At 46.5% G+C, this 23,214-nt stretch overlaps 1 protein-coding gene across 1 annotated transcript in view; it reads right to left on the reverse strand.

Moving 5' to 3' along the window:
• sema5ba (sema domain, seven thrombospondin repeats (type 1 and type 1-like), transmembrane domain (TM) and short cytoplasmic domain, (semaphorin) 5Ba) overlaps positions 1–23,214 on the reverse strand; it is a 180,032-nt gene that overhangs the window by 89,191 nt on the left and 67,627 nt on the right. The window contains exons 4-5 of the mRNA XM_056290159.1: positions 5,809–5,908; positions 5,179–5,224 (exon numbers count right to left, since the gene is read on the reverse strand). Coding sequence (XP_056146134.1) covers positions 5,179–5,193 — 15 coding nt within the window. The 5' untranslated portion in view covers positions 5,194–5,224; positions 5,809–5,908. The remainder of the gene's footprint in view (positions 1–5,178; positions 5,225–5,808; positions 5,909–23,214) is intronic.

Raw genomic sequence — 23,214 nt, forward strand, 5'->3', positions numbered from 1 at the left:
CTCGCTCCCCTTTTTTATGCTCTCTCACTCTCAGACTGTCTTTTTTCCCTTAAGTGTAATCTTTCTTACCCCCCCACCACCACCCCCCCACCCCCGGCTCAGCGTTCTCTGTTTTGCAGTCTTTTTCACCTCCACCCCTTTTTCACTATCTAATTTCTCCTTGTCTGTATCTGTCTCCATCCCTCTCCCTTTCTCTCTCCTGCCCCCCCTCTCTCTCGCTCTCGCTCTCTCTCTATCCCTTCTCTCTCTCTGCTGGCACTCCCCCCCTCTCTTTCTTTCTCTCTCGCTCTCTCTCTCCCCCCCCCTTCTTTCTCTTGGCACCCCCTCGCTCTCTCTCTCTCTCTCTCCCTTCTTTCTCTCTCCTGCCCCCCCCCCTTCTGTTGGCCTCCGCATTCATTCCTCCACGCTTGCCTGCCTGCTAATAGCCATGGCAGGTGTTCTCCCAGGTGTCTGAACAGAATGGCCCGGGCCGAGCCTTTAAATCCCTGGCACCAGTGCCTTTCTGGTCCTCCCCTCCTGGCACGGCACGCTGCTAAAACACCTCCCCCCTCTGCAACTGGATTGCTGGAATATGCACCAGACCCATACGGGAAAACAACACAGCATTTCTTTTTCTTTTCTTTTTTTTTGCCCATGTGCACACCGACACACAAAGCTCTAGTCCCACTTAAGTGTAAGAGGAGGGAAAAAAGGACCCATGCAGTGGCGGCCCGCCTCCGCCTCTTCTCCTCTCACCCACACAGAGGTTGTTGTGGCTCAGAGTGTCAGACAGCCTGGACTGGACTGGCTCTGTAATTTGGCCCTGTCATAGGTAGCTCTCTCTGGCTGTCACACACACACAAACACACACACACAGACTCTAATAGCGTCACACAGAAGAGGAGGGGAGAGCCTTAGCAGAGGGATGTGGGTGCAGGCGATAATAATGGTCTAGTTGGAAAGCACGGGGTCAGCCGATCTGAGGAGGTGAGCGGAAGAGGAGAACGCTACATTGTTGCGAGACTGTGAATGGGCACCTTCTCCGGTTTGCCTTTTCGATCACCCGGCGAGACATTTTTTTTGGTTGAAAAGCGCCTGTATGACTTTCACCCCCCGCCAGCGGCTTGCCTCTATTTCAAAGTACGGCCCGCCTTGCCTGTATGTCTCACCTGGCTGGCGGCTTTCTCGGTGGTCAACTTGGCTGGATGCAGTCGGAGCCGGGCGGCGGGTGTATCTAATATCTAACATGTCTACCTTTTGGATGTGTCAAAGCATAGGAGGGAGAGGTGAGGTGGAGTTGTGGTATGAAACACCGCTGGATCACATACCTCGCCTCAGCACCAGCTCTCCTTTTCCCGTGCCAAGGCGCCAGATTACACTGGCGGGTGGATTTTATTCCCTACTTTGATGTTGGTCATCTGCAAGCGGAGGAGGCTGCTATTTTAGACATCCACCTTCTTCTTCCTCTGATTTTCTACAACCTCGCCGTATCTTTCTATCCGGGCAGCTTGTCCGACGTGTCAGTTGGCGAGGCGCTTGCCTCATTTATCGCTGTGGCTCAAGACGAGCCAACACTGTTGGTGAGTAAGAGTGTTGAAACAACATGCAGAGAGGAGAGAGACAGGAGAGAGGAAGAGAGATGACCCCCCCTTTTTTTCCCTCCCCAATTGTATTCGGCCAATTACCCCACTCTTCCGAGCTCGCCCGGTCTCTGCTCAACCCCCTCTGCTGATCCGGGGAGGGCTGCAGACTACCACATGCCTCCAGCCGCTTCTTTTCACCTGACAGTGAGGAGTTTCACCAGGGGGATGTAGCATGTAGGAGGATCACGCTATTCCCCCCACTTCCCCCTTCCTCCCGAACAGGCGCCCCGACTGACCAGAGGAGGCGCTAGTGCAGCCACCAGGACACGCACCCACATCCGGCGTCCCACCGGCACACATGGCCAATTGTGTCCACGGGACGCCCGACTAATCCGGAGGTAACACGGGGATTCTAGCCGGTGGTCTCTGTGTTGGTAGGCAACGGAATAGACTGCCACGCCACCCGGATGCCAAGGAGAGATAAATTTAAAAGGAAAGAGTATGTGTTCATGCCCGACTACACACAGGCCTGCAGACATCCATCGATCCATTATCCAAACTGCTTATCCTGCTCTCAGGGTTGTGGGGATGCTGGAGCCTATCCCAGCAGTCATTGGGCAGCAGGTGGGGAGACACCCTGGACTGGCTGCCAGTCCATCACAGGCCTGCAGTCACGTGTGACCTATTCACACTTATAATGCAAGTACCTGCAAAAGGTGGATGTATATGTGGAGTCAGACAGGACTGTTTTGAGGAGCTGTAGCAGAACAGCACAGCTGGGGTGAAAACATATGAACAAAACAAACAAGTCAACTTCCTCAGTCCCACACGAGACGACTAAGACGAGCAGACAAAGGGTGCATTGATGCTTCCGTTGACATGCGGATGGCAGCTGCACACATTCTGCTAGTCTGCCGCGACTGTTGTGAAGGGAGACTTTTGTCAGACTGAGTCGAGTCTGGTGACACCTTCTCATCCTGCGGGGGGGTGAAGCAGGCTGTTGTCATCATTTACCTGCGATACGTGATACCGGGAAAGTAATGCTAGATGTGGCAACGTGCATAAAGTCACGAATAAATCAACGTGGAGAGGAATGTCTCAAATAAGTTCGATTTGATTCGTGAGTCAACAGACGGGTGACAATCACTTTGACATGATACTGTTATTACACCGTCATGCAAACCAGCCCATGTGCAGGGGACACTAAGAGACGTCGTTCTGAGCAAACGTGACACGTAGGTTGAGCAACTGAACAGGTGCTGCTTTCTTTCTTAGTATAAACGCTGCTGATGTGCCTTTGAGCAGAATACTTCTTGTTGACGACTCCAATAGAACTTAGTGGAGCTGCTCAGCAGCCATATTAGAAACTGTATTTTGCTGAATTCACAGTTATGCCAGCATGTTATGTGTTGCACTACTTCCCTCAACAACAAGACAGCAATAAATTGAACGTATGACACGGCCATGAAAACCAACAAGTTTAAATAAAAAACCAAACTGTAAACTTTTTAAATGCTGGCGTGTGTGTGTGTGATGCACAGGTTCACATTAACTGTAAGAATCCCATTATGAGAATCACTTGAGACGTGTGATGCAACTGCACAGTAATGTTCCCTGCCCCAAGCAGGCCTCACAGCTACAACTACACAGCAATGTAGCTCACGGTGCTCCCATCACCACCGGCTTCTCACACACGCACACACGCACACACACACACACACACACACACACACACACACACACACACACACACACACACACACACACACACACACACACACACACACACACACACACCATGCCCCGAGGCAGAGGACATACTGATACGTTCATTATCCATGAGTACAGCCATGCAACTCAATCCTGCTAAATCAGTTCATTCTATGTGTCTATAACCAGACAGACAGACAGACAGACAGACAGATAGACAGATAGATAGATAGATAGATAGATAGATAGATAGATAGATAGATAGATAGATAGATAGATAGATAGACAGACAGACAGACAGACAGACAGACAGACAGACAGACAGACAGATAGATAGATAGACAGATAGACAGATAGACAGATAGATAGATAGATAGATAGATAGATAGACAGACAGACAGATAGATAGATAGATAGATAGATAGATAGACAGATAGATAGGCAGATGAATATTTCGAACATATAAATAAGCAGGCTATAACATACAGATAATCCATTTCTAATAGTCTGAAATGATCAACAAATCCACACATCAAACTCAGCGAACAAACCTCCCTGTGTCCTAATCTAAGTGACCTCTGTCACTTAGATGAGGGATGAAATGTAGCCGTCGATAAACATTGTATCCAGATGAACTGATTCAACCTTCTTGGAAATCTCCATATGCATCAGATTATTTGTTACATGTTGGAAAAGGAGCAGGAGGAAGTATACACTTTTTTTTCCCTACCTCTTCCTCGCCTCCTCTTGAGTTAATTCAGCTACTATATTGTTATAGAGTATATAGTATATTGTTGTGCCACATCACTTTGGGGGTAGAATGAGAGTCCAATCACCGTCAGTTGGAGTTATGGGTGGAGTAAAGGAAAGGTTATTTTCAGGAGCTGGGCAAAAGGAAAAGTCAACCTGAAAAAGGAGGGACTGCCAGGGTCATTGTTTTTTAATGCATTATAAATGAAACAACCTTTGTAGTGGCAGAACTGATATTAGCTTTTAAAAGTCAGCTGTCACCAATAAAAAAAAAAGTGGGGGAAAGTGGCGGGGTTCAGAAAATGCAAAAGGCACGTTTGTGCTTTTGTTCGTTGAAAGAAAGCAGCTACAAAAGCATCCTCTCTAGTAAAAGTTAATCAAAGCGATAACGGCCATCTTTGGAGGGTTCTGTTTCTGCCGTTTAGCTCCCCGTCTCCAGACTATTCGTTATCTGCTCCCAAGGCGGCCAATCAAACGATGCCTCTGCCCACCAGCCGTCACAAGCCACACCAGCCTTTTGAAGGATAAATGAAATGAATGAAATGAGGCTCTGTGCCCCCTTGCCAGGATCACAGAGATGCTGTTGAAATATATGAACATGCACACACACACACACACACACACACACACACACACACACACACACACATACAAACACAGCCTCTCATACTCGCTATCTCTCCTACTCTGTTTGGCACATCGACAACAACACACACGGCGTACACTTCCCTCTGAACTCTACTTGCTCACTCACTCCGACTCTAAAGTCGCCATGACAAGATCACCAACGAGAGAACCCGCGGCTCTCTGGAGCCCGCGCGCTTGCCGAGTTATGGGCGAGGAAGAGGAGGGGATGAGGAAGGCTAGGCTGGCCCGGCTGCACTCTGAACCCTGGAGAAACAGAGCAACCCTTTGCTGAACTGCTCGTATGCACACCCGGACCAAAGGGAGGGAGAGAGGAAGGCAGGGTGCGAGAGAGAGAGAGAGAGAGATAGAGAGAGAGCAAGAGAGAGCGGGAGACAGAGAGACAGACAGAAAGAGAGACAGAGACAGAGGAAGACACAGAGAGAGAGAGAGAGAGAGAGAGAGAGAGAGAGAGAGAGAGAGAGAGAGAGAGAGAGATGTTAAGGGTAGGAAGGACATACTGTATGCATACCTGTATCAGGGACATGTTACTGAGGTCCAGTCTAAAGAGGTAGTTTCTGGATAGGAGAGAGAGGAAGGGGAGAGATACGTCAGTGTGCATGTTTATAATAGACATTTTCGGGGAAGGAAGACAAATACGTATGCTTTTGCTTAGCAATGTTAATAAAACATTACAAAAGAGAGAGCCAATTCTGGCCGCTGTCGCCGAGGAGCTACGCCAAAGAAATGTTATTCCATGACTGGCTAACAGTCACTTACGATATCATTTTCAGCTTTAAGTCTGAGTCATCACAGTCATGCATTTCTGTGTGTGTGTCCGTGTGTGTGTATGTGTGTGTGTGTGTGTGTGAGGTTTGTGTGAGTGTGTTTCTGTTATTTTATAAGAAAGGACAACACACTCAATCATTCGTTCTCATACATTCTCTCTTTCTCTCTCGGGCCATGACGTTTCTTTCAAATCGACTCCTTCTGCCAAACGCAACGCTTGGCTCAGTCTAGCAAGACCTCAACAGAGTACTTAAATAGCGATCATTACCCGAAATGCGCATTGTTGGAGTGACTCGGGGAAAGGTATCAGATTGTCGGCATTGTGGGCTGTGGATAAAGGGCAGAGGGTTTCAGTGGATTTATGCTCTCTTACCTGGCACCCACAATCAGCTCATTCCTTGTCAGGTCAAGGGTCAGCTGGGAGTAGTCTCTCACACCGGGGTGGGAGAAAATCGAGATCCATGGACTCAGGGCTGAGAGAAAGAGAGAGAGAGATTAGGGTTTATTAATAACTTTTTTGGGAGGGGGATTTTCCCCCTTTTTTTCTCCCCAATTGTACTTGGCCCAACTGTACTTCCCACCTGCAGACACGGCCAATTGTGTCTGTAGGGATGCCCGACCAAGCCAGAGGCAACACAGGGATTCGAACCGGTGAGCCCTGTGTTGGTAGGCAATGGAATAGACCGCTGCACTACCCGAACGGCCATTTATTAATAACTCTGTGCACCATGCATTACATCACTAGTGGGGGTTGGGTATCATTAAGAATCTAATGATATCAGTACTGATACCAGTTCCCCTTATCGGTACCAGCGCATGACAATACCACTTAACAGTAGCTTGTTTGTCATGATGGAATAAGGTTTATTATTGCAGTTCATTGCCAAAATATCAACAACGCCATTACATTTGATATACAGAAATGTTTAATTGTTCATAACAACCAGACATCAACACCAGCACACAGCATATTGTACAGGAACATGTGCAGTAACTATCAGCTTTGAAGCATTGCAGTTATTGACTGACACAGACTTTGGACAATTTCTGCAGAAAATTCAGCATAACATATCTAGTAGAATGTATAATCTCTCAGCTGATTGCATCACCCATTGGGGAAAAAAAGTCTTATGCATGTTGTTACTGATGTATTTTTGCCTGATGCACCGATAAGAAGTACCATTAGGACAAACCTTACTGGTTCAGTTGGTACTTCCTACTTTGGTACCAGGACCTTAAAAGTATCGGTACTTGGTACCAAACACCAAATCACTAGAGAACTGCATACCATCTACTTTACATGGAAGATCTTGTAAAGCAGAGTATTTTTATTTTCACAGTGCACAAAGGGTACCCACAACATCAAGACCACATCCAAACATCATTCTCCAAGTGTGGGTGTGTGACGGTCCATGGCTCAGTGTACTGAGCTGTGCTGTACTGCAGCATACACAACCGTGGGGTCTCCTGCAGAGAGGGACAAAGCTGTCCAGGCCACATCAAGCCCACTGATCCCAAATGCAACTTGACGGCCAGTCAAACATGGCTCCCTCAAGCATACAAGGCTCAAATCCCGGCACTGCTTGACTCTCACTTTAAAATATCAAAACAATTTTAAAGTGATGGGGGGTGGGGGGGGGGGGACTAGTGTATTCCCTGTCAAAATAAAGGGTCACAGGAAAAGAGTATTTTCCCATACAAAAAGCCATGTTGAGACTCCGGGTGTGTTCCATTAAATGGGATTGCACCACATGGGAAAGTCTACTGCAAAGGGGATTTGCCATATTTTTTCATGTAGTACAAAGTATCACAACAGTCAGGGGGCATCCAACGTTCTCTAAACAGTTTAAAATGCTGGTTTGTTGAGGGCGCATCTCTACAACATTTACAATTCAGAAAACATGGCTCTGTATTGGGCGGCATGGTGGCACAGTGGTTCGCATGGTCGCCTCACAGCAACAGCCCCGGGGTAGTCCATCCTTGGGGGTCGTCCTCTGTGTGGAGCTTGCATGTTCTCCCCGTGTCTGCGTGGGTTTCCTCTGGGTGCTCTGGTTTCCTCCCACAGTCCAAAGACATGTAGGTCAGGTGAGTTGGCCATACTAAATTGTCCCTAAATGTGAATGTGCGTTTGTGTGTGTGTGTTGACCCTCTGATGGACTGGCGGCCTTTCCAGGGTGTCTCTCCCCTTGCCGCTCAGTGGCTGCTGGGATAGGCTCCAGCATCCCGCGACCCCGGTTGGGATAAACGGCTTGGATAATGGATGGATGGATGGCTCTGTATTGTGATTCAAACCCCTCATGGAGGCACTGAATCCACCTGGTCAATCGCCATTGAGGCAGATCGGAATGATAGGCTTAGTAAAAACACACACAACAATACCTTACATACTCTCGCGTTGCTCTAGGGACGTTACTTTATCGAAAAATCGTAAACACTGAAATGAATTCACCGAGCACACGTAGAAATAAGCTGAGGGGGACCAGCCTAGCCTGCGACTCTTCACGGTCCAAACTGCCCTCCTCCAAGCTGCTCAACACACCATTTCTCCTTCAACTGCTACAAATTGGCGAGAAATGGGCCGAAAACGCAGGAAAAATCATTGAACCGTCATGATGACAGACCAGACATTGGTAGGCCACATGGCGCCCATCAAGCATGTGACAGACTCTCAGCCAATCACAGCGCGTGTTGCAAAGAGCAAAGGATGGCCAGACTCTCGCTATACACAGCGCTGTGCTAGCCCATGCAGACCGGCTGTCCGACACTCATCCTGTCTGGCATTCGTTCTGTGGACGGTGGAGTTTTTGGACTGTGTTGCACTGGGCGGACTGTGTTGTTGGCCGTTTTTTTTTTTTTGCTTTGTTTTTGTTTGTTTTTGGTGGTGTTGTTTTTGGAGGGTTTTGGGTATGTGTTTTTGTCTTTTGTGTTGTGCCGCTGTGGGCAGGGGGAAACGGAATTCCGTTTCTTTTGTGTACATAGTGCATAAGATGAAATGACAAATAAATTGTTCCTGATTCCGGAATTTTCTCCCAGCCTCTTGTTTATTACCGAGGTGGATATGCATGGGGTAGTTTTTATTGAATAACCATAAGATTGAACTTGTTATGCCTCCATTTCAAGATTCAAACAAAACATGTAAGGCTCCTGATGTGTTAAATAGGACTTTACAAACTTAAACACACCAATACCTAGGCAGAACAGGATATGTATGATTTATTTTGCCAAGAAAACTAAGTCAAATCATTTGACACAAGAGTCTAGTGAGGAAACAGTACCTATGCTTGTAACTGTACAACCTACAAGGATTTATTATAATAGTAATAAACGTGTTATGTGCCTGTGATTACTGGGATGTACATGTCCCCATAATTATTAAAATTGTTTCTATACACATGGTCATTTTTTTTATGCTACAAAATACGCAATATCAATATCACAACAGCAATTATTGTAAATCTCTGGACATTCCCATGTAAAGCTAATACAATGCCAGTCAGGAAATAGAAACAATCTCTCAACTGTCTGAATATTTCTGCTCGAGTCTAAATGGTAACTCCGCATTTGTGAAACTCTCGCACACTCCTGATAGACAGGAGGCAGCGGGGGAGGCTGGGGAAAACCCCATCCAGCACCTGAACAATCAGCACTGGTACCTCCCAGAGATATGTGTTCTCCCCTCTTCTCTGTCGACACAAGTGACTGCACCTCAGGTGACCCATCTGTTAAACTCCTGAAGTTTGCGGACGACACGACCATCGCTGGCCTGATCCGGGATGGTGACTAGTCTGCATAGGCGGGAGGTTGATTAGCTGGCCCTCTGGCGCAGCCATAACAACCTGGAACTGAACATGCTCAAAACTGTTGAGATGACAGTGGGCTTCAGAGGGAGCCCACCAACACTGCCCCCCCCTTCCCACCACACTCAATAGCACGGTCTCTGCAATGAAAACCTACAGATTTCTGGGTTCCACAATCTCCCAGTACCTAAGGTAGGCATCCAACATAGATACAATCATCAAAGGTCCAGCAGAGGATGTACTTTCTCCATCAGCTCAAAAAGTTCAACCTGCCTCAGGAACTGCTGATTCAGTTCTACACTGCAATAATCCAGTCTGTCCTCTGCACATCCATCACTGTCTGGTTTGGATCGGCCACCAAACAGGACAGGTACAGACTACAACGGACAGTTAAGTCAGCAGAGAAAATCATTGGTGCCAACCTGCCCTCCATTCAGGACTTATACACCTCCAGATTCAGGAAACAGGCAGGCAACATTACTGCAGACCCATCACATCCTGGTCACAACCTGTTCCAACTCCCTCCCTCTGGTAGGCGCTACAGAGCACTGTACCCCAAAACAACCAAATATAAAAACAGTTTCTTTCCTCAGGCTGTCATTCAAATGAATGCTTAACACAGTCAAATAAATCTAACCATTTTGTATATACTGCACTGTACGTTGTACATATACTGGTATGCTCTGTCATGTCCATCTACCTCAGGCATGTATGTTAGTAACCTGTTAACATCTATTTCATCCATCCATCCATTATCCAAACCGCTTATCCTGCTCTCAAGGTCGCGGGGATGCTGGAGCCTATCCCAGCAGTCATTGGGTAGCAGGCAGGGAGACACCCTGGACAGGCCGCCAGGCCATATTCTCTGGACCATTGCACTTTATCACCTCTTATTTTGCCTGTACATAGTCAACCCTTGTGTATCTATCTGAAGATTGTAGTGCTGTTATTCTATGTTAAGTACACTGAGAGATAATGCAAGATAAGCATTAGGTTAAGATTAGGGTTAGGTTGAGGTTGAGGTTGGGTTAAAAATCCCGCGAGGGTTTTGCAAATCTAGGGTTACCGCATAGACCTGACCAATATTTCTCTCTCCCTCTCTCCGTCCTCACACACAGATGCTTCTACCTCTCGAGTTCGAACGTGTAATTATGGGTTCAGTATCTTCAACATGAAACCATACAAGGATACTCAGAGGAGGAACATCTGCATGTCTCATTCTGATTAACGGCTTCATAAGCCAAGTCTGGAATAGGTTGAGGAGTGTGGATCAGTTTTCACATAGTCTTAAGTAAACTGACCCTAAATTGAGTTAAAGATTACGACACACAAGTTTACAGAAATCAGCAGCATATGTGTGTGTGTGTGTGTGTGTTTTTCAGTGAGTATGCATGTACTATGTGCCTGTATTAGTATGTATTTTTGTATAATCTGCATATACATTTTGAATAGTGTGTTTATGCCGTAAGTACTTTGTATGGTTCTCACATGGATGCACACATATGTGCACAAGTGGCCGGCCAAGACAAGCTTATCATGTTACCGTGAAAGGGTGAAATATGAGGGACAGCAGAAAAAAGGGAAACATGTAAAGGTGATGGAAGAGGTGCAAGACTGTAGTGAAGCACAGTGGATAAAGTCAGGGCTTGTGGAGCAGGCTGTTGTGAGACACGTCCAACACAAGTTAATCAGCTGGGCACGCTCAAGCAACCGCTATATCCACGCAGCATCTATTTGTCAATGTCTATAAGACATCAAGAAATACATAGTGATGTGATTTAACATGTGATGGTTACTTTACAAAAATGACTCATTCGTGTCATTAAAAGACCATTTAGGAAAAGCAAAAAAGACACACTGGCTGTAAAATAAGAATATCTGCCTGAGAGCTGACAGATATGAAAATATAAAAAACAACCCACAGAAGTAGCGGGCTCCTAATTGCACAAACAGGAGCTGTTGACTCTCAGCTTAGATAGTTAAACACAGAACATAAATCACTTGAAATTCAAGCAAAGACCATTATGCATGCATAAACATTTCCCACATCATGAATGTCTTCTCACAAGCTTGTAAAAAAGAAAAAAAAATGACAGTACAGCTAAAGGGATTCAATGGCAAGCGGGAGAGTTTGCGAACGGGGAGCTTGTTTACGCTCATAGAAAGGCTTCCCTGACAGTCAGGGGTCTTTGAGTGACTGACATTTATCCCTCTGCTTACAAGTGGCTTTATACGCACATCCAGCTCCCTCCCTGCATAACTGTCTGGCCGGGTGGTGGGCTGTGTGAGGGACAATAAAGCTGGGTGGATATGAGAGCCCTCCTCCCTCACAGTTGGCCTCTGGGCCTCAAGCCGGACTTGATGGACGATTATTGCACCCCCCCCCCCAATGCAATTGTCAGGCGGAGAGATTAATGCATTAGTGAGCGGGTGCCAGAGGGATGAGGAGGAGTATGAGGACAGTGGCACAGACATTAGTCTCGGTGGACGTGAATCACAACCTTTCTGTCTTCTCAGATCTGACAGCTTTTAAACATACGGCTGCTTCCCACACAACCGGCGTTTGCGCGAAGCGAAGTAGCACCCTGACTGATCTGTGAGCTGTTATAAAATGGGGGGCTGGATGAAGAGCAGTCAAAGCCGCCGAATGCCAGCAAATTATGGCATTAGCAGACCGAAAAACAAAGCAAACAAAATCATAACAGTGTGGACCCAAAACATCTACTACACGCATCCACAATGACACACACAGAGACTTGAATTTAACAGACAAGGCTGCCTGAAGAGCCACACATACACACAGCATAGCAAGGGAAAACATATCCCCATCTAATCCAATTGCTTCATGGCTTAAAACCAGAAGGAATTTGAGTTTCCCTCAAGCTGGAGCCCACTGGAAAGTGCATCCTATAAAGATTCGATCTTACCCCCCATCTTTGCCAAAGCGTTGAGGCTGTTGGGTGTGGATGCATGCCCACCAAGTCTGGCAAAGATGTCAGCCAGCAGCGTCATGCTGGACATACAAATTGACAGAACTAGCTCCCTTAGTTAATCCCGTATTCCACCACAGCTCTGTCTGGGATCCAAAACAACTTTCAGAAAGGCTGGCCAAAGTGGGATTGGCATCAGTCAGTCAGCCAGCCAGTCAGTCAGACAGACAGACAGCCAGCCAGCCAGTCAGTCAGTCAGTCAGTCAGTCAGTCAATCAAGGCAGATAGGCTATAAGATGAAAAGTGCATGTACTTACTTACATTCATTAACAACTGCCTCTGAAAGTTAATTACTCTATGTTTTAGTAACATATCTGTATAATTTTCTGATTACGTCAATTCTTACACTCTTCTCACACCGTTTTAAACTGAGTAGATTCATGTCAATGGTCAATATAATCCACATTTTATATATCTGATTTACTGCTTTAGGTTCAAATTGACCCGATGCACTTTAGAATGGTTACATAGACAGATGGATGGATGGATGGATAGATAGATAGATAGATAGATAGATAGATAGATAGATAGATAGATAGATAGATAGATAGATAGATAGATAGATAGATAGATAGATAGATAGATAGATAGATAGATAGATAGATAGATAGATAGACAGACAGACAGACAGACAGACAGTAAATTCTGCATGTGAACAACCACTGGTAATGGATAAAGAGCAAATAACCCTCAGAAACACATTTTAAAACTGTTTTCTTTAATCAAAACCCATACGTTTCGCTTGAACTAGAACATCAATACTATTTTCTTAACTACATCCTGCTCAGTAATGGAAAATACCATCAACACATACGTTTCTTGTTAGCATTATAATTGAGCTTCTTGTTGCTTCCTCGCCCCAAGAGCTGTATGGATTTATGAGCTATGAGCGACACAAATTGTATGTAGCGAGGCTGTCTGTCTGTCAACATCCTCCCCAGAGACGTACGGAAACTCGGTGTCTCACTAACGGGGATTAGAGTCTCTAAAATGACATAAAACTGAAATTGGTAAGCTTGAGGGCAAAGTGAGCAGTCCGGTAATGCTAACAACATGAGAACTAGATTGATGAGGAAAACGTCATCTGGAAAAAATAATTAACAAGCCAAGACTGTGCAAGGAAGTTATGCAGGGAATTGAAATATGCACATTTGAGCTGTTCAAACTGGGTCTATTTGATGGATGAGGATGTGGAGAAGACCTCTGCATGTGCACGGTCTCATTTAAATCTGACTTCTCCGTCCTCCTGTAAAATCGGTTTACTTACTCATCACCTTTTCAAGTTTGTCTGTCGAGTCGTTGCCATTTAATTATCGAGGACAACGTCAGTTTTGCTTATGAGGAATGATAGATTCATCATCACAGAGGGTTGAATCAGTTCATCTGCATACAACGTTTATTGACGGATCAACTGATTCAATTTCATTTTCTTACCTGGATTATTGGGCACTCATATAGATATAGATTCCTTAGTATTGAAAATAAGTTTGATTTGAAAAGACGGTTTTCTTGGTGGATTTTCATTCGCGTCGCCAAGCCACCTTCCAATTTGCCGCGTGCACTGAATTGAAACTGTGCACAAATTCCTCTTCTCCACATCGTCTGCACACTAAACCGATAGAACAATCATGGCATGTTGTTGTTCTCTATTCCGCTAAATCTATTCTTGTTCAGTGAGCATGGTTTTGTTCTGGGGGAAGCCTGTCGTACAATAGGATCTGTCGCTGATAACGCGTTGTCACATTGAGCCTATTCCTCTGGTACGAATGCTCGCCGGCATTAACAAGCTGCATCAGACGGCGGGAGACAGGAGGCTGAGATGCTGCACAATGTAGAGCCATGTAGTTTGATGATAGTTTAAAAGGCCAAACACACAAATGGAGGCCCCTTATCTCGATAATCTGGCTGTGCTAAGAAAAATAGTTACAAAACAGCTTTAGATATGAAATCAATTCTTTTTACTACCAGAACAATCGACAATGATCCATGGCCACTCCTTTTTTTTATAGCTATATGGCTCACATTCGAGTTTTATGCCTTCGATGTTTATGAGCATGTAGATTATTTGTTTTACGTTATAAAATCTATAAGTTGGCTACAAATCTGTAAGGGTGGACACAAATTGATTCAGAAATGCACTTCAATAGTGCTGCAGATCCCTGTGTGTTACACCCAGGATGGAGTCCATAGCAGTGTGGTACAATCCAAGGGCCGAATGAATTGTTGAATCACTTCTTACACCAATAGGCACCTACAAAATGTCATCCCGTATCCGTTTGATTTACTTGGCAGTAAGGAGCATGACAACGATGTCCCTGCGACAACAGCTCTATAGCAGAGTTTGAATACTAAAGTGAGCTCGACGTGTTGCTGTGCTGGAGAACCGTGGGCCTTCATGTCCAGATCCCCCCCCCCGCCCCCCGCATTCCCCAAACTCACTCAGATGGATCGGACCTCTGGCTGCGGCAGCCCTCCGTCTTATCACTCGCCTGCTTTATCTCGCCCAAAAAAAGCCTTCAAAAAAATGCTTTGTTTAGTCTCCACATCTCCCTTCCTCTGCCCGCGACCCCCATCCCCAACCCGAGCTCTGCTTCATCTCTCTGCATCTCCCTCTCCTCCAATCCGCCTTGGCTTTGGATGTTCGCTGTGTTCCCTCTGTGCCTCACATCTCTTCCTTTATTCCTCTACCCTTTCACCACCACCACACCCCCGCGCCCCCACCTCCCCTTGACTGAAACGTGACAGAGGAGCTGCAGGTTGGCAGCAGTGCCTGAACTGGGTCTAGAGAGAGCTGGAGGACTGAGGAGCCACAGGAGGAGTAATATGCTGGGTCAGGAGGCTATTAACCTCTCAGTCAATGGCCTGTAAGGATATCTATTTGCCTCTACCATAACCCACGGCAAAGCAATGTGAACAGCAGCGCCTGAGCCTGTTGAACTCTGGGTAGGGATGAACATGTGTGTTCTCCAGTGTGCCGACATGTGTCTGTATACATGCATACCAAAGATAAAACAGAGGATCCTAAAACAGATGGTGAAAATAAACAGCTGTGACTGATAAACTCTAAAGTAAGTGAAAGAGAGAGGAAACAAGGACAGACGACTGGGTAGGGAGCAATAGTATAGGAGAGAATTTGAAGACAGCCATGGAGGTGCAGAGTCACATGGATGCTGGAGCCTATCCCAGCAGCCATTGGGCCGCAGGTGGGGAGACACCCTGGACAGGCTGCCAGGCCATCTCAGGGCCCACACACACACACACACACACACACACACACACACACACACACACACACACACACACACACACCTAGGGACAATTTAGTATGGCCGATTCACCTGACCTACATGTCTTTGGACTGTGGGAGGAAACCGGAGCCCCCGGAGGAAACCCACGCACACACGGGGAGAACATGCAGATTCCACACAGAGGACGAACCGGGACGACCCCCAAGGTTGGACTACCCTGGGGCTCGAATGCAGGACCTACTTGCCGTGAGATAACCGCACTAACCACTGCTCCACCGTGCCGCATATACAGTGCTGCTTGAAAGTATGTGAACCCCTTGAGCAGTTTAGATGTTTCTGTTGTTTTACCATGATTTTCTTATTTTATCATCACCAGTTTTTATGTATGAAATGTCAGATATATGTTTATCAATTGCATGTACTCGTTTAGTGGGACTTGTTTAAGTAGCCCAAAAACTACATGAAACATGGAATTAGTGTATGTGCAAAAGTAAGTGAACCCCCAGCTGCATTGGTTAAGTCAAGCAGGTAACAGACTGTGGTGAAACACATTTGGGTGCTTAATTAATCATTTAAGCAGACCAATGAAATGAGATATCTTTGGGAAAGGGTTTGGCCTGCACTAATTAAAAGAGAGAGGAAATCAACCAAACCACTGTGGTCCCATACAAATCAACAATGCCGAGAGCAAAGGAGATATCCGAGGACATGAAGAAGAGGGTAGTGACAGCCCATCAGTCTGGGGAGGGTTATAAGACCATCTCCAAAAGATTCCAGCTCCATCCATCCACTGTAAGACAAATAATTTACAAATGGACGGCCTTCAACCTGACAGCAACTCTGCCTAGAAGTGGACGCCCATCAAAACTATCACCCAGAAGCACCAGAAAAATAATAAATCAGGTAAAGGCCAACCCACACATCACCTCTAGAGAGTTGCAGACCTCTCTGGTAGCATCTGGGACAAATGTGCATGAGTCTACAATCAGACGAAAATTGAATCGCCATGACATTCATGGGAGGGTTGCTAGAAGGAAGCCTCTGCTCTCAAAAAAGAACAAAGCTGCCCGTTTCAACTTTGCCAGGGAGCACTTGGACAAACCAGAGGCCTTCTGGAAGTCCATTCTCTGGACAGATGAGTCCAAAATAGAATTATTTGGTCATAATCAAAACTAACAAGTTTGGGGAAAAGCCAACACTGCATATGAAGAAAAGAACCTCCTCCCAACAGTGAAGCATGGTGGTGGAAATGTGAAGTTCTGGGGCTGCTTTTCTGCTTCTGGACCTGGACGACTCCATATTATCCAAGGAACCATGAATTCTCCGGCATATCAACAAATTCATGACCAGAATCTCCTGCCATCAGTAAGGGAGTTGAAGCTGGGACGAAAATTGATTATGCAACAAGACAATGACCCAAAGCATTCCAGCAAAACTACAAAGGAATGGCTTCAGAGAAAGAGGATTCGTACTCTGGATTGGCCCAGTCAAAGTCTGGACCTTAATCCAATTTGAATGTTGTGGCGAGACCTGAAGAAGTTGGTACATACCAGATGTCCCTTCAACCTCTCTCAACTGGCTGAGTTCTGCAAGGAAGAGTGGGCAAAAATCCCCATAAGCAGATGTGAGAGACTGGTTAGTGGTTACAGAAGACGTTTGGTTGAAGTAATGGCCTCAAAAGGAGGAGCCACAAGCTACTAATACAAGGGTTCACATACTTTTGCACATGTTAAATTTTCAGTTTTTGTGAAATAAACCACCTTTGTTGAATTAAATAATGAAAATATATCTCTTTTTGTGTGTGTGTCCATTATTTGGAAGGTGTGCTTTACAAATTGGGATTTGGATGTATGTGTAATAAGCTTATTTTAATGTTTTTACAAAAACAGTGACCATATCTGGAGGGTTCACAAACTTTCAAGCAGCACTGTATATATATATATATATATATATATATATATATATATATATATATATACACACACACACACACACACACATATATATATATACATATATATGTGTGATTTACAGCTGATGATTGCTTATGGCATGAAACAGGCTTGTACTGTCTCATAAAGAATCTACTTGACTCACTGGATTATTTTGCTCCTTATTTGTTGAGCACTTTCCCTACCGTTGCGTGTTTCTTTTAAAAAAGTTTTATATATATATATGTGTGTGTGTGTGTGTGTGTGTGTGTGTGTGTGTGTGTGTGTGTGTATATATATATTTGTATATATATATATGTATATGTGTGTGTGTGTATATATATATATATATATATGTATATATATGTATATGTATATGTATATGTATATATACACTCACCGGCCACTTTATTAGGCACACCTGTCCAACTGCTCGTTAACGCAAATTTCCAATCAGCCAATCACATGGCAGCAACTCAATGCATTTAGGCATGTAGACATGGTCAAGACGATCTGCTGCAGTTCAAACCGAGCATCAGAATGGGGAAGAAAGTTGATTTAAGTGACTTTGAACGTGTCATGGTTGTTGGTGCCAGACGGGCTGGTCTGAGTATTTCAGAAACTGCTGATCTACTGGGATTTTCACGCACAACCATCTCTAGGGTTTACAGAGAATGGTCCGAAAAAGAGAAAATATCCAGTGAGTGGCAGTTCTGTGGGCGAAAATGCCTTCTTGATGCCAGAGGTCAGAGGAGAATGGCCAGACTGGTTCGAGCTGACAGAAAGGCAACAGTAACTCAAATAACCACTCATTACAACCGAGGTATGCAGAAGAGCATCTCTGAACGCACAACACGTCGAACCTTGAGGCAGATGGGCTACAGCAGCAGAAGACCACACCGGGTGCCACTCCTGTCAGCTAAGAACAGGTAACTGAGGCTACAATTCGCACAGGCTCACCAAAATTGGACAATAGAAGATTGGAAAAACGTTGCCTGGTCTGATGAGTCTCGATTTCTGCTGCGACATTCGGATGGTAGGGTCAGAATTTGGCGTCAACAACATGAAAGCATGGATCCATCCTGCCTTGTATCAACGGTTCAGGCTGGTGGTGGTGGTGTAATGGTGTGGGGGATATTTTCTTGGCACACTTTAGGCCCCTTGGTACCAATTGAGCATCGTGTCAAGGCCACAGCCTACCTGAGTATTGTTGCTGACCATGTCCATCCCTTTATGACCACAGTGTTCCCATCTTCTGATGGCTACTTCCAGCAGGATAACGCGCCATGTCATAAAGCTCGAATCATCTCAGACTGGTTTCTTGAACATGACAATGAGTCCATTGTACTCAAATGGCATCCACAGTCACCAGATCTCAATCCAATAGAGCACCTTTGGGATGTGGTGGCCCGGGAGATTCGCATCATGGATGTGCAGCCGACAAATCTGCAGCAACTGCGTGATGCTATCATGTCAATATGGACCAAACTCTCTGAGGAATGTTTCCAGTACCTTGTTGAATCTATGCCACAAAGGATTAAGGCAGTTCTGAAGGCAAAAGGGGGTCCAACCTGGTACTAGCAAGGTGTACCTAATAAAGTGGCCAGTGAGTGTATATATAAAAGGATGGCGCTCCATTAGCAGCCATAATACTCAGCAGTCTTCTGTGAGTCCCTGAAAAGCCACCAAAAGGTGGAAAGTGCCAGTGACATCACTGGCAGACATAGCCAATCAGTAATTTCAGTGGTGTTTCATACACACACAGAAGACTGCTCAGTATTTTGGCTGGCTAACTGAGTGTCATTCCTACAGATAATGTTGAAAATCCTGAATGTCTCCCTTTAAGTAAAAAATGAAGCCCAAAACTTCCTCCGTTCTCCCTCTCTCCTTCCCCCGCCTTGGCCCTATATCTGTCCCGATGCACTGTCAATGGGTGAGAGGCTTGCCATAGCGGCATGCTAAACCACATGATGGAGTACCATTCAACTCTGGCTGACTGATTGCCAAAAACACATCGCAGCCCTGACAGCGTGGCCCGATTAGAGTCTCTGCAATCATGAATGGAGAGAGAGAAACAGAATGAGGGCATGGAGAGGTTGGGCCAGTGGGGGGGATAAAGAGGCGCTTGAAATTTCCTTGGGCCCGCTTCTCTTTTTACCGCAGCGTTATCGCTGTCTTATAGGAACATCACTCTTGCGCTGCTCAACAGCCCTTCAAGATGCCGACACGGCAGCTAAATGACAGCGCCATTACCCAGATGGTGAGAGATAGAGACACTCGTCCCTGGCACAGAATACATTCCTTCACCTATTACAGAGTAAAGAGTGGCAAGTTAGTGCAAGAGAGAGAGGGGGAGAGAGAAAGAGAGTTAGAGAAAAAAAGGAGATGAGAGAAAAGATGGGGTCGAGGGTGAAGAGTTGGGGAAAAGACTGAGTGAGGGAGGAGGGAAAGATGACATAGGTAAAGAGGCTGGTTGAGGGAAATTGCACAGAATCTGAAAGCAAGACGATGCCGAAAGCAGATGGGAACACGACTGGAGAGCGAAGCTAAAGACGGGGGAAGACAGCCCGGTGTGACTTCGGAGAAAGGTCTATTACAGACATCTGAGCAGGATCACGTCACCCACACCTTGTGCCCATCTAATGCATAAGTCAGGATGCCCTCTGCTCTCTGTGAAGGAGACAGTGAAACTTGAGTTAAAGTGTCTGACAGTGCAAGATGCTCTTACATTGATGGATGTTGCCGCACTGGGCGTGATGGGGTATAGCTTTGACCAGCCGCTGACATGAATCATGAGTGACCCTCCTGACACACACCTGAACCACAGCAGATCCCCACTGGGGCACAAAGACGTTGCAGCAACATTGCACTTTCATCGTGTTTGCCTATTGTCTGTGGTGTTTGTAAAATGTGTGTCAAGACGGGTGCCCCCTTCCTTCAAACCAGATCTACCTACGGGTACAAATAAAGTAAGTTGAACCTGGAAAGAGTAAGGTTTTTGGCCTCAGACCCCCCCCCCATTTCCCCCCCAATTTCCCCCCAATTGTACCCGGCCAATTACTCCACTCTTCCGAGCCGTCCCGGTCGCTGCTCCACCCCCCTCTGCCGATCCGGGGAGGGCTGCAGACTACCACATGCCTCCTCCGATACATGTGGAGTCACCTGACAGTGAGGAGTTTCACCAGGGGGACGTAGCGCATAGGAGGATCATGCTATTCCCCCCAGTTCCCCCTCCCCCCTGAACAGGCGCCCTGACCGATCAGAGGAGGTGCTGATGCAGTGACCAGGACACATACCCACATCCGGCTTCCCACCGGCAGACATGGCCAATTGGGTCTGTAGGGAGGCCCGACCAAGCTGGAGGTAACTTGGGGATTCGAACCGGCGATCCCCGTATCGGTAGGCAACAGAATAGACTGCTACGCCACCCAAACGCCCCAGATTTTTTTTTATTATTATACAAAAAAAAAAAAGATTCCATATCTGGATTCATAACACTCCGATCTCCGCTTATGTCCATAGCTATCATCAAAACCACAGCCTCGCATCGCTAGCCAGTATCATCAATCTCAATCATGAACTGGCAGCCCCCTCACATGTCTGTGGATGGTGGTTGCGTGCCTCTTAGGCCGTATTTCTCCTCTGAACTGGGGAAAACATTGGCACATCTTTTGACTTATCATTTCGAGATACGCACAAGCACACATGTGCATACGTGTGTGGACCCATGCACGCATGCACGCGCACACACACACACACACACACATGCGAGCTCAGCTATCTTGAGGGTGCGATGGAGTAGATAGGAAGGTGGCTGGGTGTGATGCCACAGAGTCCAGGTTGGAGTCTGAGATGATATGATGGAAAGATTTGACGCTCAACGCTGTGAACCCTTATCTCGTTTTATTTAACACACATTTATTCTTTTTGGGGGTGGAGTAACAGTGTAGCACTAGCATAGGAATACTGTAAATTGTGGAAATAAACAATGGATCTGAGTTCATCTGTACAGGTGCAAAATATGGCTTTTAACCAAAGAACGGCGAATGGATCCAAAACTCGGTCGTGTGACTTTTTTAGAGTACACGAGAGCGGATAAGCGAGCGACTCAGATGCTACAAAAACAGACCTGTTTTGAATGATCGCCAAGCAGAAAAAGGGGCCCGTCAAGGTGTCCCGGGGGCCGAACCGGAAAAGCTTAAGAGCCAGAGGAGGGGACATGGCTCTGAAAAGCAGACGGTGTGCTCCAGTGGAGTGTTTTAGGCGGGCAGGAGGACCTCGGTCAGTCCCTAAACCCAGCTCAGACACACACCGGCAGGATTAAAACCTGCACCTCACACATGCACACAGACTCTCACGGTCGAACGACATTAAAATGTGCAGTAAACCTATGCAATACACATGCGTGTGTGTAAATATATACATTCACACACGTGAGAACACACAAAAAAAAAAACACACAACACACACACACACACATGCACCATCTTACCAGCCAGCCCCCTGGCCCTCTCCAGGTGACTGAGGCAGCGCTTCAACAAGCCGCTATAAAATGCTCATCCATCACGGAAGCTAATCTCAGGTTCTCGCTGACACTTTCATTGTCCTGGCCTTTCTATATGGCTGCCTTCGTATAATGCCCCCGACGGCCTGCTTTGACAGGCGAGCGGGCCCTCGGCTCCCAGCCGTGAGAGCCCATTCTGGAGGGGCCGGCCTTTGAAGTGGAGCACCAGCAAGAGGTCCGGTTAATCCAGACATCTGGAGCCCCTGCTAGGAAGGACGGGTGAAAGGAGGTAAAGAAACCATCGTTTTCTGTTCTGAGGATGGAAAACGGGTATTTCACCCGATTTCACAACCAAATCTAGTAATTAGAGCGCAACTCAAACCATAACCAAATTAATCATTATGGACAATATGTTTGCACCCTTTTTTTTATCCCCCTCCCTCCTTTTCTCCTCACTTGGAGATTTCGCCAATTACCCCACTCTCTGAGCCGTCCTGGTCGTTGCTCCACCCTCGGTCGTTACTTCTCTGCCGATCCGGGGAGGGCTGCAGACTGATGTCTCCTCCGATAGATGTGGAGTCGCCAGCCGCTTCTTTTCACCTGACAGTGAGGAGTTTCACCAGGGGGATGAAGCACGTGGGAGGATCACGCTATTCCCCCAGTTCCCCCTCCCCCCTGAACAGCTGCCCCGACTGATCAGAGGAGGCGCTAGTGCAGCGACCAGGACACATACCCACATCCGGCTTCCCACCCGCAGACCCGGCCAATTGGGTCTGTAGGGACGCCCGACCAAGCCGGGGGTAACACGGGGATTCAAACCGGCGATCCCTGTGTTGGTAGGCAACAGAATAGACCACCTTGCTACCCGGACATGTATGTTTACACCTTTACTTTGGTATGGTTGTAAACGATAATGACTTTCTCAAAATGTTTTATACATGTATTATAATAGTTCAGCGAAATAGTTCATTGCCATTTGACCCATCCATCCATTATCCAAACCACTTATCCTGCTCTCAGGGTCACGGGGATGCTGGGGCCTATCCCAGCAGTCATTGGGCGGCAGGCAAGGAGACACCCTGGACAGGCCGCCAGCCCATCACAGGGCCAACACACACACACACACACACACAGAACAAAACACACACCTAGGGACAATTTCGTATGGCTGATTCACCTGACCTACATGTCTTTGGACTGTGGGAGGAAACTGGAGCACCGGTAGGAAACCCACGCAGACACGGGGAGAACATGCAGATTCCACACAGAGGACGACCTGGGACGACCCCCAAGGTTGGCCTACCCCGGG

The sequence above is a fragment of the Lampris incognitus genome, chromosome 11 (assembly GCF_029633865.1).
Source record: "Lampris incognitus isolate fLamInc1 chromosome 11, fLamInc1.hap2, whole genome shotgun sequence".
NCBI lineage: Eukaryota > Metazoa > Chordata > Actinopteri > Lampriformes > Lampridae > Lampris > Lampris incognitus.